The sequence below is a fragment of the Lactuca virosa genome, chromosome 5 (genome assembly GCF_052849685.1).
Source record: "Lactuca virosa cultivar CGN04683 chromosome 5, Lactuca_virosa_CGN04683_v6, whole genome shotgun sequence".
Classification (NCBI taxonomy): Eukaryota; Viridiplantae; Streptophyta; class Magnoliopsida; order Asterales; family Asteraceae; genus Lactuca; species Lactuca virosa.
In genome coordinates, this window is record NC_136430.1 from 370,937,619 (window position 1) to 370,956,333 (window position 18,715).

Sequence of the window (18,715 nt, forward strand, 5' to 3'; positions counted from 1 at the left end):
CAAACCCTGTGTATTCCAGTCCGATGACTGATTGGACCCGTTGCATGTTGGCATTGCAGTCCGATGACTGATTGGACCAGGGTATTCCAATCCGATGATTGTGGGCCCATTATGTATGCTAATGCGTTTTTTGTATGGGGTATTTTGGGGGAAACTCACTAAGCTTTGTGCTTACCCAATTGTTTATGTTTTTAGGTTCTATCGATGATCGTGGGAAGGCGAAAACAGGACTGTAAACACTCATCAGCAGCATTGAGGATTCTGCGTTTCTTATATTACTTTGATTTTCGATAAATGTATTTTGGAATAAATGGTTTTATTTAATAATGGATTTATAATTAGGAAGGTTTACCTTATTTAAAATGTAATTTTTTTTGTTGTGAAAATGAGACGTTACAATAACTCACGCCAAGCATCATAATTGAGGAGCTTAAGATCAATGATAAAAGAGATGGATGATTTTATGTTGGTTATACCATATGCTATTTGGTATTGCTGGCGGCCATTGATTTAGATGAGAGAGAGAGAGTTGAGAATAGAGAAGGTCGGCGGCAAGAGAAGTCCGACGAGACGAGATAAGGAGTTAGAGAATAGAGAAGGTTTGACGATAGAAGGATGTGAGAACTAGGGTTAGACGAGTGAAGATATTTTAGGAAGAGTTAAGCGATTCAGGATTTTGCCATGATACCATTAAATCAGATGATTTTTCATAAAAAAAATATACCAGTCATACGTCATTTTCAAATTGCTACACGTCAAATCTTAATGATCTTATTGTACTCCTAAACAAAAATGATGTATAATGAAATACAAATTTTCAGCTATAGTGGTCATTTTGATGTGGATCATTAATTATAATTCTTCTAATGATGTAGTTATTTTTAATGACAAGATTAGCGTTGCTTAAACCATGATTAAAACACTAATTGCTTGTATTCCCTTGTGAAAGAAATTGACAAAGGCAAACCTACTCTTGACTCTAGACTCTCATCCACTTTGGGATGCGAAGGGGATGGTCCGCGACCATCCACGTCAATTAGGAAAACCAAACGGATGTTTATGGCAAAGGCAAACCCACCCCACCCAAACCGATTTTGCTTACTTCTCATAGGCTGAAGAAATTTCGGTGAACCCAGCCTATCTATCTTCCTCACCTCTGAGTTTCCACTGCTGTAATCGCAATTCCTAAAAATGGCGTCTTTGGTAAAACCATCTCTTTCTTCTTCGCTTCCTGCCTGTAATGCTACTACTCAAACCCCCAAACAATACCCTTCTGCTAATAATCCCTTCAAATCCTCTCAATCCCACTTCCATGGCCTTAAACTCTCCCTTTCGATCCCATCTTCCTTTTCTTCGTTTACTCCTTTGATTAGCAAGACCTCTCCCATTGTTTCTGCTAAGGTACATTTCACTGATTTCTCGATCATATGTCTACTTCAATATCTCACACCTCTGTGTCTCCGTGTTTGCAATTGCAGGTAAACAAAGGGTCTGTGCCCCCATCGTTCACACTTAAAGATCAAGATGGTAAAACTGTGAGCCTCTCGAAATTCAAAGGCAAGCCTCTTGTTGTCTATTTCTACCCTGCTGATGAAACCCCTGGTTGCACTAAACAGGTTCGAATCACATTTTCTCGTGTCGTTATCCTTAAAGGAATGATCTTTTCGAAGCTTACATCTGCTAATGTTGAATGTTTAAACATCTATTTTAAAAAAATTATTGTTGATTCTCGTCTAGAAAGTATATGATTAGATAAACAGGATTTGTTATGCAATCTTCAGGCATGTGCATTCAGAGACTCTTATGAAAAATTCAAGAAAGCAGGAGCCCAGGTTATTGGGATTAGTGGTGATGATGCAGAATCACACAAGGTAATAATAATAAGATCAATCTCTAATGTTGCGATTTTATGTCATATACCCAATTGAGTCCATAACATATTTGACTTTCTTTAAGCTTGGTTGATGTGTACACATATCAATTAGTTCACCCATACACATGTATATCCATTGTTGTTCTTGTTTTAATGCGTAATGAAGTAACATAAGTTTGTTATTATTGTCGTAGGCATTTGCAAAGAAATACAGACTCCCATTTACCTTGCTGAGTGATGAGGGTAATAAAGTCAGAAAAGAATGGGGAGTCCCTTCTGATCTTTTTGGAACATTGCCTGGTAGACAGACATATGTTCTTGACAAAAATGGAGTTGTTCAGCTCGTTTACAACAATCAATTCCAGCCTGAAAAGCACATTGATGAGACCTTGAAGTTGCTTCAGAGTCTTTAAGGATTTCAAGCTTTTAATTTTGTAATTTGTACAAGAATTATGTTGAGAATCATAAACAAATATCTATATGTATTTATTCCATATCAAGTTTTCTTTACATCCCCATATATATGAGCGCTCTTTGAGTTATGGAGTACTCTTTTTATTTTAAGTAATGACTAATGAACATTGTGAATTTAACAAATTATGTAAGTAAAGAATAAATGGCATAAAGCACAAATTTCAGATGTCATGTTCATAGTCTTGACTGTTGTAAGGGCTAAATGCTTCAGCTAACCAGTTCTTCTTCCTCCAAGAATTCCATCCCATTTCTTGACATATTTCATCAGTGTGATTGATGCTATAAGTAGATATGCATGTCCTCTTGTAAAACCTTGTGGATTTCTTCATTATCTCCATTTCTGTGGTTATCTGTTCGAGCATCTTCTCTGTAGAAGGTAGCTCAAACTTATCATCAACCAAATTAGCTAACCATTTGCATCGAATCTCTGAAGTGTGAAGATTTGAGACACTTTCCACATAGCCTATGAACGCCATGTTTGGAATTAAAGGATGAATCGTCCCCCTGTCAACATGATTAACACATTTTTAGTATAACAGAGCAAAAATTGGTGATAATGAGGGGAAATTAATTGATGAACATTGACCAACGATTTATTTACCTATATAAAGGAAGCATGCCAGATGGGAATTGAAGGAAACTTTTGAAGGGTTCAGGTAAGATGTCTTTGAGCTTCTTTTTGCCATCATAACCAGTGGCAAGAATCACAAGATCGGCGTCTAATTTGGTGTTGTCATCGAATTCAACACCACCTTCCCAAAACCACCAGTTGGATGTTTTTTTAAAATTGATTTTGCCCTTTTCGACTTCAGGGAAGAATTTTTCAGGCAAGATTGCCATTTGGCATGATGCGTAGTCTTCCTCAAATGGGTGTTCTGGTTTTAATCCGTACTTGATGAGTGGAAGCTTCCATAGAAGGTAAGATTCGATCATCTTGGATGTTGTTTTTCTCTGTAAGTCAAGGACAAATTAGTCGTTAATTTGTAGTGAAATTAATAATATTAGATAATTATTGAACATGGGGTTTAAATGTTTAATTACCATAGGGGAAATTAGGCTGCAAAGAAGGTCTCTGAAGATGCCTTGGTTGGGTCTTTGATGGAAGAATTGAGAAAATCTTGTGGAGTAGAATAAGTAGAATGGTAAACCCCAGATCGAGTAATGTGGAACAGTCCAATGGAGAGTCCTCACCACCATTGTGCAAGCTTTCCCTTCTTCCTCTTTAATTTTCATAAACATCAAACAATATATTAGTTTCATATACACAAGAGAAATTAAATATTATCATACTTTTTGTTCGTACCAATCCTCCTACCTATTTAAATGAGATATGTGTCACATTAGTATACTAAAATATAATTAAATTTTATTAAATAAGCATTAAATGTTACACATGTCACAATTTAATTGGGTATAAGGATTTATAGAAATAAAAAATAACAAGATATTTAATTCGGTATTTTAGGGTTTGGACGAATAATATCTGTTTTATCCGTTACAAGATATTTTTTATGACTAGGATTGGTGTAGATTGATTGTCGGAAATTAACTTTTTTGGATTTTTTTGATGAATGCTAGTTCTTTTAAGTTTTTTACCTAATAATTTGTCTAATTGGTTTGGTAGCCTAATAGCCTTTAGACTATTTTTTTATATAGACTACTTAATTAATAAATTGTCTAATTGGTTTGGTAGCCTTTGATTTTTATATAAACTAGTTAATTAAAAAAAGTCAACACTTAACATATATAGACACTTTAGGATAGACAACTTGAAGGGTTGTTTTACTAGGAAAAGGTTAAGACTTTTACAAGTATCTTTAAACTAGATAGTTAAAGAGGGAGAAAGCGAGTATTATTGAAGGGTTGAGAATTTAGAGGTCTAAAAATGGAAAGTTTTTTAGGAGAATTCTTTAACGGTATGCCTTAAAATGGAAACTACAATGATAATTTCCCTTTTCCCTTTTCAACTCCATACTTGTCAAACTTTCAAAATCAGCCAATCAAAATGAACAAATAGTTTCTTGCTCCAATTTTAGCCGACACGTTTTATTACCAAATTAAACGATCCAATTCTTAGTTAGTTAGTTATACTTTTTTTTTTTTTTTTTTTTTTTTTTTTTTTTTTATAATTATTAATTGTTAAATGAATGAATAATAATTTTACCTTGATTAGCTTCAGCACATTCAACAGCAAGATCAATGGCAGATTTTTTGTAGCCCACAACCACAACCTTCTTTCCTTTCAGAAGCTGTGTAGATTCTTGTGTGTTCAGTTTGCTGTAATCTTGAGAATGCATCACCTTCCCTTTAAATACTTCTGGGCCTTTCTTCATAGGAAACTTTGGTATTATGGGTATATCTCCATATTTCCCAGTACACACCACAATAAACTCAAATGCATACCACTGCAACACATGCATGTAATAACATTAATCTCTTTTCTGCATGCAATTTTATACTCTTAACATATTAAGAAGAAAAAGTAGTTATAGTTAACCTGAATGGTGTCAGAGTTGGTATTATAAACAGCAACTTCCCACATGGGTTTTCCAGACATCAAACTTTGATAAGCCATGGTTTCGTGGTCACCTACGAACTTGATTTCAGTGACCTTTGAATTGAAGTTGATAAACTTGAATAAATCAAAGTGTTTGGCATAAGAGTCGAGATAATCAAGAATCTCAGAATAAGATGGGAAACTGGAGTTATCATCTGTTTGTGGCCAAGGGTAATCGGAGAATTGATAGTCACAACGAGGTGTTTGAAGTTTGGTTGTTCTGAAGGTGCAGTGCTTCCAAACACCACCGATAGAATCGGTGGCCTCAAACACCATTGGGTTGTGTTTGGAAAGCTGTTTAGCGGCGGCTAACCCACTTATGCCACCTCCGATAATGCCAACCTTAGAGAAGATGATTGCCATGAAGTTGAAGGATATGATGGTGATTGATTAAGATTAGTTGATGCGATATGTGTTGTACTTCAATTTCGAAGAGATGCGCATGGGTATATATAGCTAAGGTGCATGTGCATCAAAAGTATAAGTGTTCATATTTGATCAGTTGGTCAAAGATATGCTTTGACTTCTACTGAAAAATATTAAAATATAGCTAATTTTAAAATACGTAGTAGTTGTAAATGGTAAATTAAATATCTAACCATTTCTAAATGCATAACTAATAAACTAATTAAACCTATAACCAACAACATTTTTAGTCAGCTATAGATAAACCAACATCTTTGAGGGTGGAGAGTGTGCGATGTGAGCGATCGTACCTCACCCATGTTGTGGTGGGACCCAATTTCACATATGATTCACTCCACTGCCTAGCAATCCTACCTGACCCATGTTGTGGTGGGACCCAATTTCACATATGATTCACTCTACTGCCTAGCAATCGACAATCCGATAATTCAAAGTAAAAACCCATGTTTTGTTTCGATTCTAGGAGCTCATGCTAAAATTAAAATTGTTGTGTTAAAATTAAAAATTGCATTTGGGCTAATGTAGATTTGCAGCAAACAAGATTTTATATTTTGTTTGAATTCCAAAATTTCAAATTTACAACAACTACAAATCAAGTGATGTTTCTTATTTTTGTTTTTTCTAATTCTACTAGACTCCACCTCTTGTTTCTGATCCCGCTTTTGTTTTTCTTTATTGTCAACCAGAATTAAACAAGTAAGTATTCCATTATTCGTTGTTTCTAAATCTGATGGCATCTCGTTTTTATATTCTTATTGTTGTTGCTGATTAAACAAGTAAGACAACGATTACACATAAACAGTTAATGGACAATAGAGAGTCGGAGTGCAATCAGAAATGAGGAAAGCGTTTAAAATATATGAAAAAATTAAGACGATGATGACACACTTTCCTCATTATTAATTACAAATTCTTTTCGAGTGAAGGTATCAACCCCATCTATGTTTTAAAATATATGTAAAGTCGATTGTTTTTCTACTATAGTTATTGCATATAGTCTTGTTGACTATTCTAGTAACAACGACGTCTGCATAAAAAAGTTTCTTAAAATTAAAGTTGTTAAAGTCATACTTATGGTGCACAATGTTATAAGAATGACTAAATGGATTGACAATGATAACTTTTGAGGTCAATATATTGGATAATATTTGATTATGAAGAGTTTGTGACCAATTTTGTTTCAAAGAATGCTAGAAGATTCTCTAATTCATGGTACTATGTAAGATTATATATATCATATTATTGCTCTTTTATTTTAATTGTTTTTATAACATCTATCGACTTATCGTAGTATCAACGAATTTTGCTTTTATATATATATATATATATATATATATATATATATATATATATATATATATATATATATATATATAGAGGGGACAATTTTATTTTTCGCACAAGACCCTTAAAATCCACAGGACGCATAAGAGACAAATTAACACTTTAATTAAACTGTTATAATTGTATTGCTAGGTAGCTAAAAGTTTCAAACTAATCATCAAGAGACCAATTAAGCGAGTAAAAGTTAAATGTATACTAATGTTTTATGAGTTTGGAACCACATAGTTATTTTGGAGATTGAAGGAACATGCTTAATTATGAGGCTAATCAGGTTGCTTAATTACGATCAATTAAATAATATTAATTAATTAAGCTTATCTCTGTCCTTAATTTCAGAGCATCTTCAAACCATTTATTTCCTGCAGGTAGAATGGTAGATGCTCCAAAATTACACTGGAAAATACATGCCCCGTTAAGTAATTACCAACACAACCCATATGACTTTCATGGTGCTTGCAAAGCTCTAAGAAAATCAATGGAAATATGCAGGAAAAATCATGGATTTTAATTTCCTCACGACTAATCTTTGATTAGAAAGTCAAGTAACTATTTTCTAAGTTCTTACCTCTAGATTTTTGCACTTATCCATTAGTTAATTAATTAATTATATAGGAAAACTTAGAAGCAATGTAACACTTAGATTCAGGATCTCAGGTAAGTGTCAAGTATATATATAATTAATATATTAAGCAAAATTTAGCTACCTAGTAGATAGCTAGGTCCAAGTTATATATATATATATATATATATATATATATATATATATATATATATATATATATATATATATATATATATATATATATATATATTGAACTGTATGGTAGCATGGCTTAACTATTATTTGATGGGAACATTCTACCAAATCTCATGGTCTCTTTTCCATTGAAATTCCCTTAATTAAAAACCAACTAACTATGGTCTCCGTGTTCATATCATAAACCTGCAATGTCAATACACATGCATCCAGCCTGGTAAAAAATTTCTAATACACAGATTTACGTCAATTGTCCTTTGACTATTTCTTAACGCATATTTTAGTCCTTTAAACAATTTATTTTGCATATTTTCCCAAACTTTTAACTATTTTATGATAATCAATTTCCCCATGTAACATCCGGATTCTTAGGGGTACTTTAATTTAATGTATGCATATTTTGTTTTTGGGCGGCACCACGTCGTGGTGAAGGAATCCCACAATGTGGTGATGGTTGATGCATTGCGGGTTTTAAATGGCCGCCACGGCGTGGCAGCCTATGGCCACGGCCTTGCAGCTGTTTAATGAGAAACCCTAATATCCGGGGTTTGCAGCGTATTTAAGAGAATGTGATGGCTAGGGTTGCTCACCCTCAGCCTCCATCACACTCTCTCAGCCTCGAAGCAAACCCTAGCCTCTATTTTTGCTCTCTAAGCTTTTTGTATTGATATGGTCAAGGAGGGCATTTGGAGATTCTTGATGAGAGGATGAGTGCATTCTGCACTGAGATAGCGACCATGATAGGGACGCGTACGTTGATGTTTCGGGAGTTCAGAGCTTGTGAAGCTCTAAATTATCACGGGGATAGGGACCCCATTGCTAGCAACAGATGGTTGGCAGATGTCGCCAACGCTTTTCGTACAAGCTGTTGCCCGAGAGGGACAAGGTCCGACTTACTTCCTGCCTCCTGAAGGACAGGGCACGTGATTGATGAGAAGAGGTTGGTAGTGAGTTGGGTGATGATGCGGTTGATGCTATGTCATGGGATGACTTTTTGATCAGATTCCGGGCAGAGTTTGCCCAGGCGATTGAGGCGCAACAGTTGGCGCAAGAGTTGTTAGGTCTCCGTCAGACTACTGAGACTGTGACAGGGATCACTGCCAAATTTCGGGAGAGGGCTTAATTGGTACCGCGGTATGCAACTGATGAGAAAATGAAGAAGATAAGGTATCATGACATACTACAGAATGATATCAGGGAGATCGTGAGTATCTCGGGGTGTGAGACCAGGAATGATACGAATTCTAGAGCCCTAGAACGGGATACTGACTTGGAGCACATTGGGAAGAGGGAACCAGATCAGTTGCATATATTGGAGGGTCTCGAGAAAAGACCCAAGATTTCAGATCAGCTTTTGAGAGGCCAGCAGGGCCGGATTCAGTGCAGCATTTGCGGGAAACGGTACGATGGAGTCGTTTGTTCCAAGGGTTTAGGTAAGTGTATCATCGGGTTTGTTTCCCTGCTTGTGTTTGGGTTATATCTTCAAGTGATGTCATATGCCATTTGCATGCCGAGAATTATTAGTGGGTAGTGAAAGGTCATTTCCCTAATTACGGGTTGAGAGTGTACAGTGTCATCTGGTTTAAGGTTGAGATCGGTTCAGGGGTGTTATGTGGAAGGTCTGCGGTCAGAGTTCCGCGGGATGGTTATTCAACATTGTCAGGATTCGATGGTGTTAGTAACCGTTATTGACGGACTGATGGAAGCGCCAAGGGAAGTGGCTTGTTGCTGAGGTATTGGTGGGAACATCTGTCTTTTGGTCTTCAAGATTCGAGTGTGGTATCATTTTCAAGCATCTGGAGTTATCGGTTTCTCTGGGATTCGGGAAGTGTTCGTCTGGTTCTTAGAAGTTGTGTGATCTTTTGGGATTGGTTAGTAATGAAGCACTAGTTGGTAAGAGCTGGTTGTCATCGGATCGATCATTGGAAAGTGAGAAGGATTGGGAATTCTTCAATTTTCATGTATTGTGAAGATTCAGTCGAATCTAAGTGGGGGAGAATCGTCCAGGGATTCAGAAGCAGGAGCAGTTTTGAAATTGGGATAAGTTTCACATCCTTGTCAGGAAGGAAGACAACCCAAGCGGCTGTATGGATTGAGGATAGTGTGAGTTGGAAGTTCGGAAAACTTGCCAATGATGAGATCGCGTTCTCGGAATGTTTGATAGCAGGCCTTAGGGAACCAGGTTGGGGATTCCAGTCAGGACATGAGTTCAGTTGGGGTGTTAGATCGTGTGTGTGCTCGACGTCAGATGTGTTCGGATTGGTAATCATCGATTGAGACATCGTGGAAGGTGTTGTGAGACTGTGGGATAGCCGTAGCATTCACTAGCAGTCAGATAGTGTGGGAAGTGTTGTAAGACCGCAGGATAACCGTAGCATTCACTAGCGGCCAGATAGTGTGGAAAGTGTTGTAAGACTGCGGGATAGCCGTATCATTCACTACCAGCCAGATAGTGTGAGAAGGTGTTGTAAGTCTGCGGGTGTAGCCGTAGCATTCATAAGGTTGACATATAGTGTTAGAGTGTTGTAAGTCTGCAGGTGTAGCCGTAGCATTCACAAGGTTGGAAGATAATGTTAGAATGTTGTAAGACTGCGGGTGTAGCCGTAGCATTCACTAGGTTGGTAGATAACGTGGGAGTGTTGTTAGATCGTGGAAGGAACAGTGGTAACCACCAGTTCGGGTGAAGCAGTGAGAGAGTGGCAAATCCATGGATAGGTTTACGGATTTCCCCAGATGAATTAGACCTGGTTGAGCCAGTGATAAGACTGTAAGAACACCACTGCAATCATGGGATCAAGGAAGCGATGGACTGTTTAAGGTCGTTTGTGATATAAGGCTACCCTTGGTCATGTATCAATCATTTTAGCCTTGGATTTGGTGACATCAGGATTAGACGTATGGACCCGATCGTTTGGATCAGGAGGTCGTTAGAGTCATAGCGACAAGATAACTAATGGCAACTATTGACAGATAAGGATTTTGTTCGGAAGTAGTGTGGGGCGAATGTGTGGGAGTCTTTTGGCTCCGCAACCGGGTCGGAACCCGGTAATTCAGATAACTGGCAAACGAATTGAGACCAGGGAGGTCTCGGTGGATTTTGGAAAGCAGTAATGTGGCAGCATGCTGTTTCGGGCAGTATTAGTGTTTTAGGATTTCATGTATGGATGGAGTAACTGATGGCTTGGGTTATGCTAAGTCACTCGCAGTGGGATTAAATAATCTCAGAGTAATTGGGTTGACCATGTTGCGCAGCTCTCGTTTGAGTCTAACCGTTGCAGGGATGAATCTTCTACTCGAAGGATTATATGAGCCTTCTGTCACGTATAAGTGTTGTGCAGGGGATAATTGGTCAGTGATTCTGTTCCTAATGCGAATCTCGAATATCAGAAGCCGAGTAGTTAGCTGGGAGATAAGGGAGCGGGATTCAACTATAATGATTCAGTATGGGCGGTCTGTTAGGGAGTCAGACCCTCCCGAGACTTCATGTTTCAGACCGAATAAATATGATTATGTCGCAAGTAATTCATTCATCTTTAGGTCGTAGAGCCCTGCGAGGGTCAGTTTCGGTTGCTTTGGGAAGGTTGTAGTATGCTCGAGGTTGTAGCCTTGCTGCTCAGGTTGTTGGCTTGCTGGTATTGGTAAGGAATGATTTCGGGGACGAAATCTAATTTAAGTGGGGGAGAATTGTAACATTCTATTTTGGGATTTAAATAAATAAGATAAAAATAAATAAATAAATAAATGAACCCTAGGATGATAAGTATATTTCATATTATTTTATTAAAGCCCTAAATCCATAATAGTTTATTAGTGTCAGCCTTGGGAGTAAAATGTTATAAATTCGGGAATTTATGGTTTAAATGGTGTCATATGGACTTATGTTGCTTAGATTTTGGGAATCAAGGGCTAAAGGGTAAATTTCGAATTCAGTTTGTAAAAATTTCTAAGGGCAGGGGCTGTTAAGTAAGTTTTGGGCTTAAGTTGAAAAAGGTTTGTGGAGGAGGGGCCGAACTTGGAAAATGGAACACAAGTTTGGATAAAGGCACGGGATTGAACCCGACGCTTCTTCCATCTATTTTGATGGGACAACCCTAAACCTAGAGGCGCTATTCAACAGACGCCACCACCATGGAGCTCCCTTAGTTGACGCCACATTGTTGTGCCGTCCGCCGCTCGCTACCGTGCCGTTGAAGCGCCGCCACCACCACCCGCTGCCAGCGACGCCGCGAACAACCGGGAGATACGTCGAAGACTTAAGGAGGCGTTGTGTTCGTCGTGTGAGGGTCGTGAGCCGTTGGAACCGCACGGTAAGTCCACCCGCAACCCATCTTTCCTCTCCCTCTCTCTCTCTGGTTCTTTTCTGTGGGTACGACGTCGGAATCGTCACTGCCGTCGTCGGTGGCCGTGGGGCCGCTGTTTGCATTTTTCCGGCGACGCCTGCCGCCTAGGCGATGGCTGTATGGTTGTATATTCAAGTGTACATGTTGATTGTTGCATTCATGGGGGTTATACGTATGTTATTTGGCCAGAAACCCACCGCCACCACCATGAGGTGGTGGCTGCCACCGCTTCACCACCACCAGCCGCCATATGGTGGTGGTTGTATGTGTTTGTAATGGTGTTGTGAGTGTGTTTAGTAGAACGGGAGTTGTTTAAGCATTTTTTGGCGGAAGGATGGAAGGAAAAACCACCACCACCACCGTGAGGTGGTGGCTACCGCCGTGTGCCGCCGTCGACCACTACCGCCCGAGGTGGCAGTGGGTGGTGCTCGACCTAATGATACCCTAATTGATGTAATGAAGCCTTAATTGACCTAAAAGCCTAACTGTTTGACTAATTGGTATATGCTTGGGTTAGAAACCCTAATTAGGGTTTAGAATACCCTAATTTTGGAAGATGTTAGTTTTGGATTGCCGGGACCCGCGTTTGGACCAGTGGGTATTTTTTTGTAGTTAAGAAAAAAACCAAAGAAAGATTATATATTTTTTTGAACAACAAACTGTATTAAAAAGCGACCAGCGGGAAGCTAGAATGCAAAAGAGTACATACAAAAAAATAAAGGAAAGAAAAACAAAGTTCAAAAAACAAACATAACTAGAGAAAGAAAAAGATATGTGTAAGAAGATTAGGTCTTCAAAATGCAGCCAATAAACACAACACCATGGAGAAGCAGCCATAGGATGCTTTGTAAGCTCCATCAAAACATCCGTGATAGGTACTTGAAGACCATCAAACTGTAACGCCCGTAGATCCGGGCTAGTCAATTTAGAGATAATAGGGGGTCGAAAGCGACTTTTCGACAAAAGATTATTTAGATTAAATAATCTTAAACAAGTTGTAGAATATGTATCAAGGGTTCCGTACATATAAAGAACGCATAAATCCGAGTTATAACGAAGAAGTTATGACCCGTCGAAGTTTCGCGACGGAACCGGCACGACACCGGGAAGCGTAAATAACGGATTTGCGATAGAGGAATTTTTGACCTTAGTAATCTAAACGAAATTCGTAGAATATGTTAAACCGAGAACATCCATAAAAAGAACGCCCAAATCTGACTTCGTATGAGGAAGTTATGATTTTTCTAAGATTCGGCTTAGCAGTGCACGACCTTATCAAGTGAGTGCATAGTTACTTTCATCTTACACATAGATATGAAGTATTTTATATAAACTACGTGCTATGTGTGCATATTATCTGAGTACTTGCTGTCCATGCTGGATGAACGATTTTATACATGTTTTAAATGATTTAAACTGTATATATATATATATATATATATATATATATATATATATATATATATATATATATATATATATATATATATCTACGATAATATGTTGGGTAAAACATGGCTAGATGTAATAGATGGAATATGAGTTGGATGATGAGTTGAGAGGTGTTATAGACCACGAGGTGAGTGTGAGAAGTGGACGATGTGAGAAGCCTTTCCCAAATGATGGCCCCGTCATCTAGCAGAGTATGGATGACAACCACGGACTATTCTAGACAGTCCAGTGGAACACTAGCAGGCTCGCAACCTGTAGGTGTTGTGAACGATGTGGTCACCCGATGTACTCTAAACCCTGGCGATCATGTAGACTTGGTGCCTAAACCTTGGCGATCATGCAGACTTGGAGCCAAAACCCTGGCGACTATGCGGACTTAGTGTCTGTTGTATAAACCCTGGCGACTATGCAGACTTAGTGCCAAAACCCTAGCGACTATGCAGACTTAGTGCCTGTTGTATAAACCCTGACGACTATGCAGACTTAGTGCCTAAACCCTGGAGACTATGCGGACTTAGTGCCTGTTGTATGAACCCTGGCGACTATGCAGACTTAGTGCCTAAACCCCGGTGATGATGGACTTCGTGCCGATTCCTTAAGATGATCCTTAGGAATGAATGAACAAGAGATAGTTGATTCTTAGGGTAGATCCTTAAGAGTAAATAAGATAATGGGGATGGGTAATTGGGTTAATTGTTTGATGATTAAACATAATAATTATATTATTGTGGGTTGAAAACCCTTGTACTCACCAGGTTTTCCAACCTGACCCACTCCAGCTTATTTGTATCACAGGTGTCGATACGAAGCTACTTTGCACTGAGAGATTTAAAAGAGATGTAGATCACTAGTGTAAATGAATGTAAGTTCTGTTTATGCTTATGTTTCTGTATTGACGATGACATCCCAAATGTTTTAAATGAATAAAAATACATTTCTTCGGAAATGCTTTGATAACGTATTTATCATGTTTTTTTGGGAACAAGTTCTGCAACATTTTTATTAAAAGAAGTACTCTGATTTTTATAAAGCATAAACAAAAATCGGTCTTTTCTGGCCGTGAAAATGGGGATGTCACAGTTGGTATCAGAGCATTAGTTTAAGCGAACTAGGAATAAGGATTTATTTCTAGACTTAAACTTAGAATTCTAAGCGATGATCGTGAGGAGTGTGTCTAATATATTTTAGGAAGTATGCCTGAATAGACACAAGCACTAGCTTATTTAGGGAAGATGCCTAACATGTTTTTATGTTGTTAATAATTTGTGATGCTTTATGCTATCGTTTGATCGAATCTATGGTCTGTTGCCGACCGGATCTGGAAATTTTATGTGTTCAGATTTCTAAACGTTTAATTACGGTATTAGAACTGGCATGTAACTTTTCGGAGTAATAAGGAGTATTACACGTCTAAATCTTTTCTATCTATATTCTCGTCTTGATGCGCTCGACGCATGCTTCCGTGAATGTAACGCCATGGTGAAGGCTTGTAGCAAATTGAGTAAACGGAGGAAACGAAAAGGCTTATGATAGTGAATGACACCTATCGGAAGATATCATAAGAGTGGTACCTTGCCTTTAGAGTACGTCAGGAAATATAACAGTACGTTTAGAGGAGTACGGTACGTCAGAAGTACACCTTCGATTGGCGGGATGATGAAACGATTGGCGTAATTCCTAAAGTTATCCTACCCTCTGGTATTTTCACCACCGAGTTGAAGCCGAATTGATTATTGAAGATACACATGGAAGAAATCCTAGTAGAGTCTAGGGAAAATTTTGTGATTGATTGGACACATTTTTATGTGTTAAAACTGTTTTTGTGATAGTAACTTGGAAAGTTGCGAGACAATACTTGGGATGAGTATGAGTAGGTGTGAATGGTAGTAGAGGCCTATACTACCGGAAGCACATGACTCACACTTGGATCAGGGAAAGTCACAATGTTACCAAGAAGCTAGTAATTGATACCATTTTATTTAAGTATGTCGTTACCATTGTTTCGGTAATGACTAAGAAGATTGTTGTTATTCCGACCGTAGTGGTCATATCGAATTGAGTCCGACTACGAGGAGTATGTTACGTGGTTCGGAGAACCAAGTTTGATGTAACATCTTACTTAAGCCAGAAGATTGAAATAAAAGATAATCAAAGCGATCGGTAGGGGTATCGCGATAGTTGTTTATAGCTAGAAATGCTACCATTTAAGATATGATTAGAACATGAAGGAATGTATAGTCTATTCTGGAATTTGACTCTAAAAGACCTGAGTCCAAGCAATGCATCATACGATGAGAGGTCATTAGAACATGACCTATCGGTCTATTATGATAATCGAAGGAAGAAACTTATCTCAAGTTTATTAAAGAAAGAGTCTCCAATAAATATCGAGATCGTGACATGAGGATCATGATTGGAAGTCTAACATGAGATAGAGAGCGGGTCTAAGATCGGGCACCGCCTGCAGTCAAGAAGTCTTAGAGTTAGATACTCATTCGAAGAAACATCAAAGTGACGGCTATTACTTAGGATGAAGAGATAACGTACAGAGTCATTATACAACCTTGTTTCGTTGATGATTCCGGGACGTAATCATCCTAAGGGGGAGATAACTGTAACGCCCGTAGATCCGGGCTAGTCAATTTAGAGATAATAGGGGGTCGAAAACGACTTTTCGACAAACGATTATTTAGATTAAATAATCTTAAACAAGTTGTAGAATATGTATCAAGGGTTCCGTACATATAAAGAACGCATAAATCCGAGTTATAACGAAGAAGTTATGACCCGTCGAAGTTTCGCGATGGAACCGGCACGACACCGGGAAGCGTAAATAGCGGATTTGCGATAGAGGACTTTTTGACCTTAGTAATCTAAACAAAATTCGTAGAATATGTTAAACCGAGAACATCCATAAAAAGAACGCCCAAATCTGACTTCGTATGAGGAAGTTATGATTTTTCTAAGATTCGGTTTAGCAGTGCACGACCTTATCAAGTGAGTGCATAGTTACTTTCATCTTACACATAGATATGAAGTATTTTATATAAACTACGTGCTATGTGTGCATATTATCTGAGTACTTGCTGTCTATGCTGGATGAACGATTTTATACATGTTTTAAATGATTTAAACTCTCTATATATATATATATATATATATATATATATATATATATATATATATATATATATATATATCTACGATAATATGTTGGGTAAAACATGGCTAGATGTAATAGATGGAATATGAGTTGGATGATGAGTTGAGAGGTGTTATAGACCACGAGGTGAGTGTGAGAAGTGGACGATGTGAGAAGCCTTTCCCAAATGATGGCCCCGTCATCTAGCAGAGTATGGATGACAACCACGGACTATTCTAGACAGTCCAGTGGAACACTAGCAGGCTCGCAACCTGTAGGTGTTGTGAACGATGTGTTCACCCGGTGTACTCTAAACCCTGGCGATCATGTAGACTTGGTGCCTAAACCTTGGCGATCATGCAGACTTGGTGCCAAAACCCTGGCGACTATGCGGACTTAGTGTCTGTTGTATAAACCCTGGCGACTATGCAGACTTAGTGCCAAAACCCTAGCGACTATGCGGACTTAGTGCCTGTTGTATAAACCCTGGCGACTATGCAGACTTAGTGCCTAAACCCTGGAGACTATGCGGACTTAGTGCCTGTTGTATGAACCCTGGCGACTATGCAGACTTAGTGCCTAAACCCTGGTGATGATGGACTTCGTGCCGATTCCTTAGGATGATCCTTAGGAATGAATGAACAAGAGATAGTTGATTCTTAGGGTAGGTCCTTAAGAGTAAATAAGATAATAGGGATGGGTAATTGGGTTAATTGTTTGATGATTAAACATAATAATTATATTATTGTGGGTTGAAAACCCTATGTACTCACCAGGTTTCCCAACCTGACCCACTCAGTTTATTTGTATCACAGGTGTCGATATGAAGTTACTTTACACTGAGAGATTTAAAAGAGATGTAGATCACTAGTGTAAATGAATGTAAGTTCTGTTTATGCTTATGTTTCTGTATTGACGATGACATCCCAAATGTTTTAAAATGAATAAAAATACATTTCTTCGGAAATGCATTGATAACGTATTTATCATGTTTTTCTGGGAACAAATTCCGCAAGATTTTTATTAAAAGAAGTACTCTGATTTTTCTAAAGCATAAACAAAATCGGTCTTTTCTGGCCGTGAAAATGGGGATGTCACACAAACATATTAGACTTAGCGGGAGAGGATCATCAGTAAGCCTCCATCAAGTTTGTCACTTCTAAGATACAGCCAAGTCTGAAGCAATTAAGACATAAACCCGCCAGGTTCCATGATTTCCGGTAAGGGGTAAAATTGTCCATTCATAGCTCATCAGTCTAAACCATGATCTATAAATCAACATGCAATATCTGCATATCTATATAGTGAACTTATCAAGTATTAAGCAAACGAGTCTCATGACCGCCAGGTTACATGTTTTCCAGCATGTATACGTAAGTGTAGATGTCATATTACGCCTGCCATAAGATTCAAGGTTGCATTGTGACCGAGTGTGCAAGAAAAAGCATCAATAAACCATATATCAATAGTTGCAGAGAACTAAAACAGGAATACACCAACATGATCAAGCAAGATAGTAAAAACGAGAGCACACACCAACACCAAGTATACATCTCCCTCTCCTACCCAATGTACACAAAATAACACATCCATAAAATGTTTAACTGCAGCCCAAGCCTATAAATATATCTACCCCGAGAATTAAAACACACACTAGCTGCAGTAAACATAGCACCAAAGAACACCAAGGTCACCCAATCCCATCCCCCCAACGCATCCATCCACTTAGAACCGAGAAAGGGAACAGACACCATTTTTCCCAAACCAAAGATAATCCTTTTCCTCTGTTTTTAGCCAGAGGAACGAAGTTGCTTTTATTTCAGCAACAACCTTGCCTGGTGATGTTACAGTCAAATTAAAAACTAGATCATTTCTTGCCTTCCATATGAACCAAATAGTGGTCAGAATGACAGTGTGCATGATTTTCTTTTGCAATGGAGTTTGTAGGAAGCAATGTGAAGTGGATAGTAGTTGTTCCATGGAAACAATCTCGGAAGTCTTAATTTCACACCAACATTCCAATAATGCCCAAACTTCTTTTACCCAACGACAAAACAAAAATTAGGGGTGGCAAATCGGGCCATCGTGTCGTGTTTTTGTCTGACACGACACGACACGACAAGGTTTTATGTAACACGAACACGACACGACACGATGTCGTGTTTTTTCTAACTAACACGAAAACGAACCAATTAAAAAACGACAAACACGACACGACAAAAATAACATAATATAACAATTAGTGTATTTAAATAATATTTAATCATACATAACACGACAAACACGAGAAACACGAAAAACACGACAAATAAATGCTAAATCGTGTCAATATCGTGTCGAATTTTGAACA

General features: G+C 38.2%; 2 protein-coding genes across 2 annotated transcripts; one reads left to right on the top strand and one right to left on the bottom strand.

The window, feature by feature from the left end:
- Positions 1-1,066: 1,066 nt before the first annotated feature.
- On the top strand, positions 1,067-2,391 carry PRXQ (Thioredoxin superfamily protein). The gene is made up of 4 exons (XM_079053537.1): positions 1,067-1,401; positions 1,479-1,616; positions 1,782-1,871; positions 2,068-2,391. The coding sequence occupies exons 1-4, from the start codon at positions 1,192-1,194 to the stop codon at positions 2,284-2,286; spliced, it is 657 nt and encodes a 218-aa protein (XP_078909663.1). The 5' UTR covers positions 1,067-1,191; the 3' UTR covers positions 2,287-2,391.
- LOC145117224 (putative flavin-containing monooxygenase 1) lies at positions 2,339-5,315 on the bottom strand. The gene is made up of 5 exons (XM_079053536.1): positions 4,845-5,315; positions 4,512-4,752; positions 3,389-3,567; positions 2,949-3,298; positions 2,339-2,851 (listed from the first exon to the last, which is right to left on the bottom strand). Exons 1-5 carry the CDS (start codon positions 5,265-5,267, stop codon positions 2,509-2,511), a joined length of 1,536 nt encoding a protein of 511 aa, XP_078909662.1. The 5' UTR covers positions 5,268-5,315; the 3' UTR covers positions 2,339-2,508.
- Positions 5,316-18,715: the final 13,400 nt, after the last annotated feature.